Genomic DNA, 18,393 nt, shown 5'->3' on the forward strand with positions numbered 1-18,393 from the left:
ATAATTTTAAAATCCTGTCATGTGAACCAGGCATTACTGTGGAAAACTGAAAGGATGATGTCATCGGCCTGCCTCTGTAACATGTTGTTAACAGTCTAATTTAGCATATTATTATTTTTTTCTTCTTCTTGGTGGTGGGACAAAGTGCTAGCGTCCTCCAGCTCAGTCTGAGAAACTCACCCAGAGCAGACAGACACTGACGGACGTTTTTAAAAACACTTAAAAAAAACCCTTAACAAGTAACTACTGTTCTAACGAATTAATGCATTTCCAAACACCGTCTTCCAAAACAAGGCTGTCATGTGGAGAACAGTTTTCATCTGTGATGATGAATCCTGACAACAGGTCAGATTAAAAGATTTAATCTGTGGCCCGGCTTCTAAAGTTTTCATATCTGTTGCTACTCTGATTAGCCCCACGTCTTCTACATTTTTTGTAGAGATGTTACATCAATACATACAGGCCTGGCATATGTACCACAGCATTTTCATGCGGTTTCACTGGATCTATGAAAACAGAGATATTTATTGAATGGAACACTTTTTGAAAATGACAAAGAAAAAGATTGTATTGCAAAAGTTCAGTTTCAGTGTGGACAAGGCCTTAAAAACATAGGATGAAAATAAATTTAAATAATAAACAAGGAATTATTTTCTTGGGGGCGCTATGGGGGTGCTATGACAAATCCAGGGGAAGCTCTAGCACCTAGGGCATAATGGTTAGTACTGAGATAGTTATATCACCTATGGAACCCACCACTATTATATACCTTCTCAAATCATCTTTTATTACTGTGTCTGCAGAGAATGGTACCGATATTTTAAATTAACATAGCTACACCCCTTTTCTTACCATAGGAGGCATGGAACACCTGGTTTACCCAATCTTTCAGTTTTTTGTGTTCACTCTTCACAAAATGCGTTTCTTGTACTAAAGCAATAGAACACTGTCATCCTTTAATTACAGAACTTGTGACACTGTGATACTGTCAATATACTTATGTTCTCCACTATAAATAAATCCTTCACAGAAAATCCCAGTCTACCGTGGCTGCTCTGTTCCCCTGGTGACACAAAAACGCCACGCTGGAGATTACCACGGGATTGATGGGCTAGGCGATGTCCCAGATGGAAATGCTCCAGGCTTGGATTACCTGCAGAAGGAAGGAGCTGTGCAGGCCATGATCAGGATCATCAATGAGAACCCTGGGGAGGTGAGAGAAAGCAACACCAAAATACCTATTTCTCTTTCTTCTTTCATTAGAATGAATCCAAGATTGTACAGTGTGTACAATCTTACGTTTCTTAAAACAAAAAGTCTTTCAGAATTTTTGAGCAGTACATTTATTAGACCTGCTAAAACAATGTCTTCTCTGCCAGATCAGAGCCAACAGGTGAGAAATTATGTGGGAAAGTCTGATTAGATATGTTTGTAACAGGTTCTGTAATGAAACTGTTACAATCAGACAGAAATGGTGTTGAAACAGGGACACTATCAAGGGGTTCACGAACTTTCAGCACTACACACACACACACACACACACACACACACACACACACACACACACACACATACATACATACATATATATATATATATATATATATATACACGCAGACCCGTCCGCACGTCTTTCATTAATAAAATCTCCTTTAACAGTGGAATGTCTGGATAAACTGCTGATCCTGACCTCTTCTGAAAGTTCTCTGTTCTCTCACGACGTCCTGGGTCAACAGAGGCTTAAATTTGGAAGCTTTCAGCTCGAAACAGGCAGACAGCAGCGGCTCAGGGCGCGTCGCGACATCCTGCTCCGTGGGCAGTCCTTAAAGCGACAGCAACAGTCCATAATCTCTCATCAGCCGTTAAAATTTTCACAGAAAACCAGCTGAATTTCTCGAATGGTGTCCACTTCAATGTGCCTCACAGTTTTTGAAAAAATTTTGATCAAGCAAAGCGCCAGTCTCTCAGGAAGTTGTCAGACAAAGAGATTCCGACGGGAGGGGGTAGACCACTCCTCACTCAAAGCCAGCCCACAGGCGAATGACATAACCGACAGGCGTGAAAAAACTCATGCAAGGTTGTGTGATGTAATCGCACGTGATTCAAATCCATATAGTTTTTGAAAAAAATAAAAAGGTACGTTAGTTTTATCACAGACCTCGTATATATATATGACCTTGTATATATATACGAGGTCTGTTAGAAAACTATCTGACCTTATTATTTTTTTCAAAAACCATATGGATTTGAATCACGTGTGATTGCATCAGACAAGCTTGAACCCTTGTGCGCATGTGTGAGTTTTTTCATGCCTGTCAGTTACGTCATTCGCCTGTAGGCTGGCTTTGAGTGAGGTGTGGTCCACCCCTCTCGTCTATTTTTTATTGCGAATAAATGTCTGAATGATTTGGAGCTTTGCTGCATCAATTTTTTTCCAGAAACTGTGAGAGACCTCCAGGTGGACACCGTTCGAAAAATTAATATGGCTTTCAGGGACGATTTTATGGGGATTAGACAGATTACGGGGTGTTACTGCTGCTTTAAGGACGGCCCACAACTGCTGAGAGCACGGCGCGCTCCCAGCCCCCATCGACAGGCTGACACCCCGCTGGAACAACCAGACGCAACGCACGGAACTCCTCCGCACGTCTGTCTTAATGTGCCGGAAAAGTGCTGATGTCCACGTCTTTTCACAATTCCTGTACTAGTCAGATGACATACCGGATCAAGACAGCGTCCAGTTTAAAAATAAATGGCACATTTCACTGTTACAGGAGTTTTTGTCATGGAAAGAGAAGCTGCTCCAACGCGCGTCGCGGTGCAGCCGCTCGGCGCAAAGCAACGCCGTGATGAAGCCTCACGGGACATGTTCTGGCATGTCCAGCTCATGCACAATCACAATCGGATATTCACACGACTGGAAAGCAACCGGAATCCGTCTGAAATCCACCAGAAAGCTGTCCTGAGAGACCAACACCGAGGTGGTTTTGTCTCGCATAATGAACGGAGCCGTGGTGCATCCCTCCGCTTTTCTTTCCATGAAAAAATCTCATGTAACGGTGGAATGTGCCGGAAAAAGTGCTGATGTCCACATTACAAGACAGCTCTGCGGTGCTTGCACATGCACAGTGCGAGCGGTTGGACGCTTGTTGCCCCTCAGCAGCAGGAAACCCTCACGACGGCCGACCAGAATAATAAACAGGTTTGATTTTCATTCGACCATACGATTAGCAATCAGGAGGTGGTCGTGAAATGTTAAACGCAGCTTGTTACTCCATGAAGACTACACGATGCAGGACGCGCAATTAACCTGAAACTCGGTCCAAATCATTCTTACATGAATGAAAAATCATCTGAACATTCTCACATTCTCTCCACATGCAAAACATTTTGCAACGACACTTCCAGGGCTCCGTAAAAATGGCTGTTTTTACAAATAAAAAATGGAATATTTTACAAAAGCACATCTGTAAACACCAACACACAACACACGTCACATTAACGTGTTGGTTTACATAGTGAATGACTGAACCAATCAGTGTTTAGCAGAGGTACATTTTACCCAGAATCCTTTGCGATCTGTCTGTGTTTGTTACAAAACCTCAGAATTAGTGCATTATTCAACATTAAAATATATATGTTATATTTTAACTTTGTACAAATGACAGAATTGACATTAATGGAGTTATTCTATCAGTATTCATTTTATTTATACACCAAACCATAAGTCAGTATGACTTTATTTTCCAAGACCTCCGCCTGACGTGAGGCTTAGGTTTGGTGACTGCTCTCAACTTGCCTCTGTGCTGTAAGTTGTGTAGTAAATAAAAACTTCCAGCAGGATGTTTAAACATAAAAGTGTAGGCTCATTGTTTGGGTTTGCTGTCGCTTTCCTGTTTCTAGAAGCGATTGTGGTGTTAAAATTCAATTTCAGTTCATTAGTAGTTGCAAATACAGTAGAAACAATACTGGAATTTATTGGTTATCTGTAACTTCTGATACATTTTTTTGGTGGTTTAACGGTTTATCATGATCAAAGATAACTTTTCAATTATCTGATTATCTGTTATCGAAGTTAATTTTTTGGTTATCTGTGCCCACCACTGACTGTGACAGACATAATCTAAAAAAAAAAATCCGGAAATCACAATGTATGTGACGGGCCAGATGGCACCAAGTGATCGGACACAAATGCAGGATTCAGGTCTCAGCTTCACAGAGTTTAATATCAGGACTTGCGTCAGTCGGTACACAAAAAGACAGTCCAAAAATATCAACAGTAACCAAAGCATTTGGCAGAGACAGGTTCCAGAAACAGGCAGACAGAGCAATACACGGTAAAGCAAAAACAGGACTGTGAAAACTCTGAAGACAAACGCTCGAATAAGGCACAACAATCTCGCAAGTGAGAGAGGAAGAAGGTTTGACTAATAAAGGGGATGTGATCAGGGTAAATGCACCACAGGTGTGTGAGGAAAGATCCAGAAAGAGGCGTGGCCACAGGAAGGGCAGACAGGAGGGAAACACCCAACACCAAACAACACAAAAGAAATCCAGCCACCAAACCCCAGTGCAAAAAGTAAATGCATACCCAAAGCAGTAAACAATAACCCCCCACAGACCCAATCACGACAGTATGATTTTTTAATAATTTATTTGTATGTTACTGCTGCAAAGAAGTATTTCAACACCTGTGAAAATCATTGTTAATATTTGGCACAGTAGCCTTTGTTTGCAATTACAGAGGTCAAATGTTTCCTGTAGTTTTTCACCAGGTTTGCACACACTGCAGCAGGGATTTTGGTCCACTCCACCATACAGATCTACTCCAAATCTTTCAGGTTTGGAGTTTCAGCTCCCTCCAAAGATTTTCTATTGAGTTCAGGTCTGGAGACTCTATAAGGAGCCCCTCCTTATAGAGCTGAAACAACTAATCGAGTTAATCAATTAAAATCGATTATTAAAATAGTTGTCAACTAATTTAGTCATCGATCAGTTGCTAAATACTTTGTTTTGCCGCAAATGTTTCCTTTCTTCCATATAATCAACCGAGCTTTGCTTTGAATCTTGAACCAATGAAGGAGTGTTTCGAGCTGCTACTTTGTTGGTTTCATTTGTTTTTAGTTCGCTTTATCTCAATTTTTCCCCACTAAAACCCTGAAGAGCATATGTCTGTGAGGAATATTTACCTTTTTATGTTAAACTTCAGACTTCAGACTTCAGACAACTTTATTGATCCCAAAAAAGGGCAATTATGTTTACACTCCAATTACCTCAGACAAGATACAGCAATTAATCCACAATTATTACTTGTTTACCGTAATAATGGCACACATCAAAATTAAAGACAACACATATACATTTGACATTGTTTATGTGCACTAAACTTGAAGCAGTCCGTCATCCGAATGGAGGCAAAGTGGGTGAAGGCCGCTGCAACTATAAGTCGTGCTGCCAGGCAAGCTTGAGAGAGGACGAGGCCTGCCACAGGGAGGGAGGGGCAGAGAGTGATAAGAGGAGCTGGAGCATGCTTTGGTCCATGTGTAAGTCTGTCAGTTTGTTGTCCTTGTGGGTTGAGATAAGAATGGAGCCAAATAATCTCACCAGAGCCTGGATAAATTCCACTGGAGGAAAAACAGTGGGCAATTGACCTTGATGCTAGATAGCCTGTAGTGTTGCAGCCGAGCAGTGAAAAACACTTTTTATAGTTCCCCACACTCAGCCAAATCCCAATTATAAATTAAGAATATTCCTAACTTTGAATTAAGAATATTCACCGGCCTCCGAAACCTTCAGCTTCAACTGCAAGGCACGCATCAGCTCCAGGGTGTCATCCAATTTGCAGTCTGAGAATGCACTGCCTTGCCAACCTCGTTAATCATGACGGACAAGCGATGGCCCGTGGTTCTTGATGCCGCCGTCTTGCCAATTTTCCGGTAGATCAGGGCAGCACATAAGCCAAAAAGTACCAGCCCTGTTACCATAAGACCAAAAATGAATAGGTCCTCGACGTCCTCCACAGAAAAAGGCGCCAACCATGCCACACGCCAGGAACTCCAGGACTTGAGGACATAGCCCGCAGGATACGTTCCATCTGGGCAGGCAGGATCCCCCGGTCCTGACCTTCTTGTAGAAAAAATTGTGTCAATAGCGTTCAGAGACCAGCTGATCAATTCCATGGTTAATCCAATAGTAGTCCAATAGATCCAGAATCCAATATAGTTTTGAGGAATTCACAAGTCTGGTGAAGTAGGAACTAGAAGGTTAAAGCAGAGAGATAAGGGAGAGTGGAGGACATGCGACCGCCCTCGTCGAAGTCCCAAGTAACATCCCTAAACTGACCTGTTATGGTCTTCTGAAACAGTTGATACATGTATTTTATGCTAACGCCGATGCTAATGCATTAGCATGTCTATGGCGTTTTAAGTGTTAAAGTTAGCATTAAGCTGCTGGCATTTCAGCATGTTTGTGCATTTGTTTTCCATATAATAATTAATGGCTCAGCGTTTGTTGTCGTAAAAGAGTCAAATGTATTACAAATTATATTTATTTATTTATTTTTATTTATATATTAATAATTATAGCAACAATAATAATAGTACTAATAACTAATAATGGTACAATACAGTTTTAGAGAAAGAGACATGAGTCACATGTGTCATTGTGAAATGACCACATAGTTTACAAGTTATACAGAGAATGTTGCACATATAATGAGTCAGGCTACAGTTTTTGATTTAGGTTTTATGGTTAACTGGTTATGCTAATTGCTCATTTGCAGCAACAAAAATACCTCTTTTTTCACCATATATTTTATAACATTTATATGTTTCAATGTTGTTTTATGGCAACTCAGCACTTTGATAAAGCAAATAATGTTCTGTTGTTAAAAAAATTCCCCACTAATCCATTTAATCTATTAATCATGTCAAAACCCCATCAGATTCATCGATGATCTAAATAATCGTTTGTTGCAGCCCTACCTCCTTAGTTTCCCTGGCTGTGTGTTTGGGGTCATTGTCATGCTGGAAGACCCAGCAATGACCAATCTTCAATGCGCTTACCGAGGGAAGGAGGTTGTTTGCCAAAATATCACAATACATGACCCCATCCATCCTCCCTTCAATACGGTGCAGTCGACCTGTCCCCTTTGCAGAAGAGCACCCCCAGAGTATGATGTTTCCACCCCCATGCTTCACGGTTGGGATAGTTTTCTTGGGGTTGTTCTCATCCTCTAAACATGGTAAGTGGAGTTGATTCCAAAAAGCTCTATTCTGGTCTCATCTGACCACATGACCTTCTCCCATGCCTCCTCTGGATCATCCAGATGGTCACTGGTGAAGTTCAAACGGGCCTGCTGGTTGGTAGGTGTTCAAATAATTATTTGCAGCAGTAACATACAAATAAATTATTAAAAAATCATACATTGTGATTTCTGGATTTTTTTTTTTTAGATTATGTCTCTCACAGTGGACATGCACCTAAGATGAAAATTTCAGACCCCTCCATGATTTCTAAGTGGGAGAACTTGCAAAACCGCAGGGTGTTCAAATACTTATTTTCCTCACTGTATATGTAATATCGATTCCGCGGATTTCACCATGGGCGGGGTGGTGGGGAGTTGTTAGTGTTGTACTCTTTCATCGTGATCGTTACTGAGTTTTTAAAATGCTTATCGCAAAGCGTTCTTTTTTTTACGACATCATGCAAGTTTTATAAGTCCCCGGACACTGATCTGTGTGTTACAGATAATATCAGTTTCCTTGGATCCATAGAGATTCGCGGAGAAAAAATGCCACTCAAAGCCTGGCTGTTCCGACAGTTGCCGTAAAGCGGGACTGGTTGGTTGCTGCGGTGACGCTGTGTGGCTCCTGTGTGAAGCTTAGCTAAACGTAGCATGTGGACATCGCACACTTTTCGAACTTTCAAGTTTTTAAAAGAAGAATTTTGCAGCATGTCTGTGTCACGGAGCAACATCAGACAGAGCGAAGATGGCGAGAAAGACGGTTTGAAAAAGTGTGATAAGGACAAGAATCCGTGGAATTGTTGCTGGCTTCATGAACACACCTGAAAGATAAACGGGAAAAGTGAACTGGTAAGAATTTTTTTCTCTCTCTGGAAAATAAACATTGTGCTGTTCAAACAGGATTTCAGAAAAGATTATGTGCCTTTTTTTTCTTTCATTAATCTAGACTTTCTTTCATTGAAAAAAAAATGAAAGAATGAATTTAGGCTACATGAATTTACACAACATTGTAAATTAGTTTTAATGTAGACTTTTTCATGAGAAAAAAGACACTGGCTTTGAGTGGATTTACAGGAATTTACACAAGAGTGTGTGGCTTTTTTACTATAAAGTATGTTATTGATATTTTACCCTGATTTTTAAAATATTCTACAAGCTTTAGCTATGGTTTTTGACATAGTTTAACAGTCTTTTCAGTCTTCATGAATTTCATGTAGTTTAATTGTTCTGAGTTAATGCATAATTTGGTTTACAATTAAAAGGAAAATCATTCCAGGTCCTACTTCCACGTCGTATTCTATTATTTCAACATGATCATTGAAGGTTCAAATGAAAGGCTGAATCTAGGATCATTTAAATATGCACTAATTTTGAGATTTGTTCTTCCAGGAGATGTTGAAAATGTATCAGTAGATGAAAATTGAATTTGGTTTCTGGGGCCCCACAAGGCCCTAGACCGCCCCAGACCCCCTAGCTGCGCCCCTGAGACCCCCTGCAAATTTTCCTCGGATTTTACCATTTTCATTTCACAGCCCTGTAATATATATATATTCCATGGCCATGCTGCGATGTGAGAAGCAAATCAGAAGAATGGCTGATTAGTATGAAGCTGGAAAAAAATAGACTGTATATACACAATACAAATGCTTTGTGGTATCAGCCATAGGTTTTCTATAGAGTCCAGAAAAGCTGATATGAACACCAAATCCTGACATCACCATGTTAAAAGGACTGCCAAAGAAAAGAGTGTCAGGAGAAGGTTAAAGTCACCAGTAGAGGTGGGCGATACTGGGAATTTTGGTATTGATCCGATACGAATTAAATACAGGCCCAGTATCGCCGATATCGATACCGATACCTTTTCATATTTAAACTTCATAGATCCAAAGGATCCAAAAGACCTAGGATAGAATTTTGCCAAACAGTGTACGTGACAACAAAATACTTTATTATCACAATCAGCATTTTTGTTTAAAAAATATCACTCAACACAACTTAAAACAAAATCTCCTGAGGTAGAGGGCTGACAAACCACAATACAACAAAATTAACACACCACAACAAATACTGTAAACAGTTTCAACCTTATTCTGTTTTTCAAGTCGAACAATAAAATAATAAAAAATAAGGAATTTCTTCCCTTCAGTGCACTTCTCTACATTGTTTCTTAAATAAAGAGTGTAAAAAAATAGAAATTAAAGCAAATTAAAACAATCTTCTGCGGTTAGAGTGTTATGTTTCGGACGCAGCCCGGAGAACCGACCAGCGTTTGAAGGACCCAGTATGAAATAAGCAGAGCACGGTACAAAGGATAACTAAATTTAATAAACATAACAGTGATGTGAAAATATACAAACAAATAAGTGGTAATTGTCTGCGAGGTGGTAATTGCGGTGTGCTCCCAGCAGCACTAACGGTCCGGAGCCAGAACCTGTTCGGACCCAAGGACCCCGCCGACACCCCCAGGTGGTCGCGACAAACCGAGTCTGTGAAAGAAGAAATCATCACGTGAGTCCACACTCCACACACAGAGAGAACGCTCAAAGGTGTACAAACAGCAAGCACTTCCTGGCTTAATTACTAATCAGCTTCCCACCCTGCAGGCATGGAACACCCTGTTCACAAACTCACTGCAGTGGAAGCTGATTAAAGCGACTAACATAACATCTCAATATAATAAGGTGTGAGGGACACCACATTTACTGACTGTACAAATGTTAGTCACAAAACTTAACGTACCTCAGGAAGTGTGCTGACGAGCGTGAGACCTCACCCCCTCCTCTTTCACAGACCATGCATCAAACCTGGACGTTCTCTGCATCCACTGATGATGAGATGGCTCTCGAGACGACGATCTCACCCGTCTGGTCACAAGGTCGAGTCTCTGGCAAATACACACTGTGTACTCCAGACTTAAATGCCACCATGTTCCAATCCGTGTAGATGCACCACAGCTGTGAGTCCTGACGAGCTGCACGTGATCAGCCTCAGGTGATCAGGGTGAGGTCCTGATAAATCAGCCACACAGTCACTCAGGCCTAAACGCGCGCCACCTGGAAGGAAAACCAAAAGACAGAAACAGAAGACGAACAAAAGCCAGCCAGGCATGCCAGCCACAACATTAGAGAGCTGACAAACTACAATATAGAAAAACTAACACACCACGACAAATATTGTAAACAGTTTCAAACTTGCTCTTTTTTCCAAGTCGAACAATACAAGAAAATAATACAAAGAATAAGGAATTTCCTCCCTTCAGTGCACTTCTAGCTTTAAACAAAATAAAAACAATAAGTGAAAATTAAATAAAGAAAGTATAAAGAAAGAAAGAATACTTTAAGGGCCCACAGTGTAGCTGTGGGCCCTGTCCCCCTGTTGAGAACAAAGGATTAGAGGTTTTTATTTAACAGTATCATGTTCACAGTGTCACATGTTGACTCGAGGAGAGCGCTGAGTGGGTGGGCCATGGCTGTTGTCTGGTGCCGCTCAGCCACATGACGGCGCAACAACAAAAGACCAGAGAGGGGAGGGTGTGCTGCTCCATGTTGTTTGACGCAGCGCAGCACTGCTCTTACAGACAGAGAGTAGACTTTGATGAATCTGCGTGCGCAGCAGTCAGTGCATGTGGGAGAGAAAAAAAGCTTGAGTATCGATCTTTTTACACAAGGATCGTTCAATATCAATACCAGCGTTGGTATCAATATTATCGATATTAGGATTGATCTGCCCATCTCTAGTCACCAGGTAATGAATTCAATTCAATTTATTTAATTTATGGAGCACCAAATCACAACAAAGCTGCCTCAAGTTGCTTCACACAGGCAAGGTCTAACCCTACCAACCCCTAGAGGAAGCACACAGGCGACACTGGTAAGGAAAAACTCCCTCCGATGATACTGAGGAAGAAACCTCAAGTAGACCAGACTCAGAGGGTTGAACCACTGCTTAGGCCATTCTAACAGTTACAAGGTTTTTACAAAATTTAACAAAGGTGAAGAAACAGAAAACCAAAATATGACATAATAACAAAAATAATTTGTATTTGATGAGAAGTCCATGCAGTAGGTTATGTCACAGCAGACCTCATGCTGTCAGGGGGCCTGAACCTGTGGCAACATCCATTTCAAATGCAGACTACAGTGTGCACTCTGTCAGTCCAGCATAGCCTTGACAAAAGAAAGAAAAAGACAAAGGCTCATTTCCACATCAGACAGAAGAGGACAGGAGCAAAAAGAAAAAAAAAACCAATCCCATCAGACCCAGACCACAACAGTATCCCCCCCAAAGGCGGATCTCTGACAGCCCAAAAAACAACCCACCCCACACAAAAGAAACGGATCAAATCAGAAAATAACGGGGACACAGGACAAACATGGGGAGCCCAAGCACAGAAACCAAAAAATACCCCAGAGCAGCACAAGCAACACCTGGCAGGAGGCAGGGGATGGACCCACAGAGGACAAACCCACCAAACCAGGGACAACTGCCCAGAAGACCCTGGGATGGCAGCCACACACTACCCTGGGGCAGGAAAGGCACACCAAACAAAGGCGAACCGGGCCGAAAACAAGTAGATGGAGGAACTACCTAATGCCCTTGCAGGAACGGTCCGCCTAGCAGGGGCAACCTGGATTGTAAACAAGTAAACAAAGGATTGGGCCAACACCTAGGCAGGAAAGCCCTGTCTAACAGGGGCGAAACAGCAGATACACCAGCAGAGTAACACATCAGAGTACACCCGGGCAGTAAAGGCCCACCAAATTGGGGCGACCCAGACTGAAAACTGGGAAACAAAGGAATAAATTGATGTCCTGACAGGAGAGGCCTGCTCAAAGGGGGTGTACTGGTCTCACAACCAGGGGAAGAAATAGCAAGATTATGCCTGGGCAGGAAAGTCCTGTCAACCCTGGGTGAACTTGTCCGGAAACCAGAAGACAAAAACCCCTTCCCACCCCTGGACTTAGATGACCTGCAAAATAGGGGTAAGCATGACTGAATATCTTGAGACAACCCCACATTGGTATAACAACCACAAGATGATTCCACATTGTCATTATTATCAAAAGATACATTCCCATCATCACACAGCAGGCTGGAGGCCCTGTGGAGGCAGGACGAGGGGCAGGTGACTCCCCGGAGTTCTCTACTGAGGTTGGAAGAGGGACGTCTAGCCTCCTTTACTGCCACTGTGAGTGTGGACATCCAGCCCCACCTCCCTGTCATAGTGAGTGGGGATGTCCAGCCCCGCTCCCCTGCTACCATTGTGAGTGGGGACATCAAAATCCACCTCACTGCTGTGGTGAGTGGAAACATCCGGCCCCACTCTCTCGTTGTTGTTGTGAGTGAAGACATTCAGCCCCACTTCACTGCCATCATCTGAGGAAGGAGTTGACTCAGGCCTGAAACAATCAACACAAAGCTCAACAGGGTCCGCCCCCACCCCACAACCAGAAGATACCTTAACTGCGAGGTCCAGGGGCTCCCCCTGGACTCCACCAGGAATGGAAGCACTGCCTCCTCAGGAGGTGAAGTGGACAGCTCCTCAGTGACCTCAAGGGCCACCTCAGGATGTGAGGCGGACAGCTCCTAGGTGATGCCACCAGGGAGTAGAAGAGGGTTCTCCTCAGTGGTGTCAATGGTGAAGCCAAAGCTAGCCTCTCCTTCTGTGCCCCGGCATTCACCTGGTGACCTGAAAGGGAATGCACAGCTAGTAAGTTCAACTACCCCCACCCCGGGGTCCAGAAAAAGGGTCAGACAGGAGATCAGATGGCTATGCCTTGCTACACCTGGTGGCCAGTGCAGGGAGGTCAGCTGCTGCCATCTGCACAGTGGGAATCATGTTCGGGCGAGAACCAGAAAGGGTCAGCTGGGTCTTCATGCTGTGGCAAATTGGATTCCACTGGTGGAGGAGGAGGCAGAAAGTCTGCAGACAGTGGAGGTGAGTGAAGTGCCAGGGATGACAGGCTCTGAAGGAGCCTGAAGGTGGAGCTGAGGGTTGAACAGAAATCAGAGACTGTGGCTGGACTTGGCATGGATGATTTTTGGAGCCGGAGAAAAAGGTCCTGTAAAGCTGAGGTGTGGGCAGTGAGGGAAATAATATCCAATGACAAGAAGTTCCTGAGTGATGAGAACAGCTGTCGCAATTGGATAATGTCAATCGTGGCATCTTCTGGAGAGGGTGTGGCTCGCACCGCTGTGATGGGGATGGAAGCTGCTCTGGAAACATCAAAGGAACTGGCAGGGGCATTTTCCACCTCTTCAGTGGGACTGTCAGGCTCTCCTCTGATGCAGTTTCTCTTCCTTTATTGTGGGGCCCTGCCTGATTCGCTTGTAGTGGCAAGTGCCATCCACTAGAAAGAGGGGTGAATAGATGATGGAGAAGCTGCAGTGACAACAGATGGTGTGGTGAGAGGTGCTTCAGTCAAGGGTGATGCCTGGCAGTTGAGTCTCTCCAAAAACGCCTAGGGATCCAAAGCCCAGTCCGGAGGTCTTTTGTTCCTCAACATCTTTTCCAATGACGAAAGTTCGGGCAAGACTTCCACAGCCCATTTTTGGGCTTCAACCATGTTCTGAGCCTTGTTCATCCATTCCTTCTTTGTCCTCTTCTTTTGGAATGCATAAAAGGAGTTGAAACAAAAATTCTTCTTAAGGTGGCAGATGAACTTAGGAATCTCTTTCTTAACAGTGTAGACAAACTCAGGAATTAGCTTATCGGCAGGGGAGACAAACACAGGAGTCTTACAGATGTGAACAAACGTAGGACGCTGCTGATAGAGGGGATAAACTCAGAAGACTTTAAAAGTGTAGATAAACTTTGGGAGCTGCTTAATAGCTAAGTGAATGAACTCAGAAATCTTTTCTTCAAAAATGGTGATATAAAATGTGGTAGATATGCTCCAAAAAAAAAAAAAAAACCCAGTTTCTATGTAAAGGCAGGATGGCAAAGGAATAATGATCTCTCTTCAGGAGGTAAGAGCAAAACACAAACACTGGAATCCACAATGGAGCTTCTTCAAAAAGATGAGCAACAGTTCAAATCCAAAATGCAGCTACTAAACAGAGTACTTATAAAACTCAGTGGTCACAAGCAAGCCACAGGACAAGATGCCAAACACACAACAATCAACAATGGACCCGCAACCCAGGATAAACCAGAGCCCCTTTAAATATACAACAAATCAGAAACAGCCGTAGACTTTGGCAGGTGGAAGTAATCAAAACGAAATATGTGTAGGGACTGAAAACAAACAGCAGAGGGAGGTAGAGGACTCAGAACTAAATGTATGTAGGGACCTCAAAGAAACACCAGAGGGAGGTAGAGGACTCAGACAGGGACTTCAACATAAAGGACCACCAGAGGGGGATAAAGAGTCCTACCAAACAGAAGAGTAGGCTGTGATAAAAAACAGATAAAGACAGTGGTGAAAACAGAAGTGGAACCCGGGAAAGAAGGCAGGGTGTGGCACAAATAAAAGGGAAACTGGGACTGACAGTGAAGAGCCTTGGCAAATAAAGGAAAGAGAGAGAGAGAGGCTCATTTCCACACCAGCCCGAAGAGGATGGGAGCAAAAAGGGCCTAAAAGGATAAGAGAAAGGACATATAAGAAAGGAATCCCAAAAACAACCCCACCAGACCCGGACCACGACCACAGCATTTAGAACAAAATGATAGATTTGGTATCGGCCTATAATTTTTCAATACACAAGGGTCAAGATTAGATTTCTTAAGTAATAGTTTAATCATGGCAGATTTGAAACTTTTAGGAACAGATCCGAGGTTAATGACAGGGTGATAACTGCCAACACAGGAGGCCCAAAAGTGGGCCACAGGTCCTTTAACAGTTTTGTTGGTATAGGAACGAATAAGCAGGGCATACTTTTAGCAGACATTACACGTTTTGTCAACACGACCAGTGAGATACAGTAAGGAAAATAAGTATTTGAACACCCTGCGATTTTGCAAGTTCTCCCACTTAGAAATCATGGAGTTGTCTGAAATTTTCATCTTAGGTGTATGTCCACATTGAGAGACATAATCAAAAAAAAAAAAAAAAAAAACGGAAATCACAATGTACGAGGTCTGTCCAAAAAGTATCAGACCTTTTTTTCAAAAACCTTATGGATTTGAATCACGTGTGCTTGCATGAGCCAACCTTGAACCTTCGTGTGCATGCGTGAGTTTTTTCACGCCTGTCGGTTGTGTCATTCTCCTGTGAGCAGGCTTTGAGTGAGCACTGGTCCTCCCCCCTCGCTGGATTTTCATTTCGAGGAAAATGTCTGAACGATTGGAGCAGCGCTGAATCAAATTTTTCCAGAAACTGTGAGAGACAGCCAGGTGGAAACCATTCGGAAGATTCAAACGGCTTTCGGTGGCTTTTCAGTCGAGTGAGTATCCGAGGAATTGTGTAAGAGCTGGACATGTCACAACATGTCCAGAGACTTCCAACTTCCGCACGTCTTTCATTACAAAATCTCCTGTAACAGTGGAATGTGCCGAAAAAGTGCTGATGTCCACCTCTTCTGCAATTGCTCTGGTAGTCAGACGACGTCCCGGATCAACACAGCGTTCACTTTGGAAATGATCTGGTCGTTTCAGCCTGTCGATGGCCGCTCGGAGCGCGGCGCGCCCTCAGCCATTGTGCGCCGTCTTTAAACCGGTTGTAACACTCCTTAATCTGTGTGATGCCCATAGGATCGTCACCGAAAGCCATCTGAATCTTCCGAATGGTTTCCACCTGTCTCTCACAGTTTCTGGAAAAATTTGATGCAGCAAAGCTCCAAATCGTGTTCCACCTCACAATGAAAATCCAACGAGAGGGGAGGACCAGTGCTCACACAAAGCCTGCTCACAGGCGAATGATGCAACCGACGGGCGTGAAAAAAATCACGCATGCGCATGAAGGTTCAAGGTTGGCTCATGCAAGCAAACATGATTCAAATCCATATGGTTTTTGAAAAAAATAAAAAGGCCTGATACTTTTTGGACAGACCTCGTATGATTTTTTTTTAATAATTTATTTGTATGTTACTGCTGCAAATGAGTATTTCAACACCTCAATGTTAATATTTGGTACAGTAGCCTTTGTTTGCAATTACAGAGGTTAAATGTTTCCTGTAGTTTTTCACCAGGTTTGCACACACTGCAGCAGGGATTTTGGCCCATTCCTCCACACAGATCTTCTCAAGATCAGCCAGTTTATTGGGCTGCCGCTGAGAAACACGGAGTTTGAGCTCCCTCCAAAGATTTTCTATTGGGTTTAGGTCTGGAGACTGGCTAGGCCACTCCAGAACCTTGATATGATTCTTACAGAGCCACTCCTTGGTTATCCTGGCTGTGTGCTTCCGGTCATTGTCATGTTAGACGACCCATCCATGACCCATCTTCAATGCTCTAACTGAGGGAAGGAGGTTGTTCCCCAAAATCTCGCAATACATGGCCCCGGTCATCCTCTCCTTAATACAGTGCAGTCGTCCTGTCCCATGTGCAGAAAAACACCCCAAAAGCATGATGCTTCCACCCCCATGCTTCACAGTAGGGATGGTGTTTTTGGGATGGTACTCAGCATTTTTCTTCCTCCAAACACGGCGAGTGGAATTAAGACCAAAAAGTTCTATTTTGGTCTCATCTGACCACATAAATTTCTCCCATGACTCCTCTGGATCATCCAAATGGTCATGGGCAAATTTGAGATGGGCCTGGACGTGTGCTAATTTAAGCAGGGGAATCCTTCCGTGCCATGCATGATTTTAACCCATGACGTCTTAGTGTATTACCCACAGTAACCTTGGAAACAGTGGTGCCAGCTCTCTGCGGGTCATTGACCAGCTCCTCCCGTGCAGTTCTGGGCCGATTCCTCACCTTTCCTAGCATCATTGATACACCACAAGATGGGATCTTGCATGGAGCTCCAGTCCGAGGGAGATTGACAGTCATGTTTAGCTTCTTCCATTTTCTAATAATTGCTCCAACAGTTGATCTTTTTTCATCAAGCTGCTTGGCAATTGCCCCGTAGCCCTTTCCAGCCTTGTGGAGGTTTACAATTTTGTCTCTGGTGTCTATGGACAGCTTTTTGGTCTTAACCATGTTAGTAGTTGGAGTCTTACTGATTGTGTGGGGTGTTTTGGGGTCTTTATGCAGCTAACGACCTCAAATAGGTGCTTCTAATTTGGAATAATAAGTGGAGGTGGACTTTTTAGAAGTGGACTAACAGGTCTTTGAGGACCAGAATTTTTGCTGATTGGCAGGTGTTTAAATACTTATTTTCAGCAGTAACATGCAAATAAATTATTTAAAAATCATACATTGTGATTTCTGGATTTTTTTTTTTTTTTGGATTATGTCTCTCACAATGGACGTGCACCTAAGATGAAAATTTCAGACCCCTCCATGATTTCTAAGTGGGAGAATTTGCAAAACTGCAGGGTGTTCAAATACTTATTTTCCTCACTGTACTATCAAATTCTCTAAATCTATGTAACATATCAGTGATGACACCAACCTCAAAAACAGGGTGTAGTGGCTGGATTGAGGCATGCTGGGATATATTTAACCTAATGTCATCTATTTTCTTCTAAAAGTAATCAAAAAATCTTGTGCTGTAAAAGGAGAGCGACCTGTCCATAAATAAGTGTTGCCACTGTGTAGAACAAGAACTTTGACATACACTTGTTTTTATTGCTCAAGATCAATTATTAACAGTGATTTTGAGGACAGTGATCCTATATTAATGAGACCCAAATGAAGGACCTCAGTGAGATTGACAATTGGATTTGGGAGTGGTTCTAGAGTAGTATATATAAGATGCCTAAAAGGTTTAGGTTTAAGAATTTCCACACAAGTTGTAGGCAGCAGATACAAAATATTTGATGTTTCAGGAACAGTCAGTGGGGCATCCTCAATTTCAGTGTCATCCACTGTAGTCATGGGTATTGGGTTTGCAAAGCATCTCCCTTGATGCTCTTTATGGACATGTCTGCAGAAACAGGCCACAGTCTCAACATGATGAATTTCCCTCCCTGCAAAATTTCCCAAAATTCAATCCTCAAAATGTGAACACATCTTTTTTGATGTTGTTTATTGTCCCTACCTATCTGCTAAGGTGCTTTGGGTTCTATTGCCTAGTTACATAAAATGTAAGACATCAGGA

At 42.8% G+C, this 18,393-nt stretch overlaps 1 protein-coding gene across 1 annotated transcript in view; it reads left to right on the plus strand.

Annotated features, from left to right (window-relative positions):
- The window catches only part of LOC117513902 (inosine-uridine preferring nucleoside hydrolase-like), a 64,921-nt gene that overhangs the window by 11,041 nt on the left and 35,487 nt on the right, over positions 1-18,393 (plus strand). Inside the window, exon 3 of the mRNA XM_034174144.1 lies at positions 1,031-1,213. Coding sequence (XP_034030035.1) covers positions 1,031-1,213 — 183 coding nt within the window. The remainder of the gene's footprint in view (positions 1-1,030; positions 1,214-18,393) is intronic.

The sequence above is a fragment of the Thalassophryne amazonica genome, chromosome 1 (genome assembly GCF_902500255.1).
Source record: "Thalassophryne amazonica chromosome 1, fThaAma1.1, whole genome shotgun sequence".
Lineage (NCBI taxonomy): Eukaryota > Metazoa > Chordata > Actinopteri > Batrachoidiformes > Batrachoididae > Thalassophryne > Thalassophryne amazonica.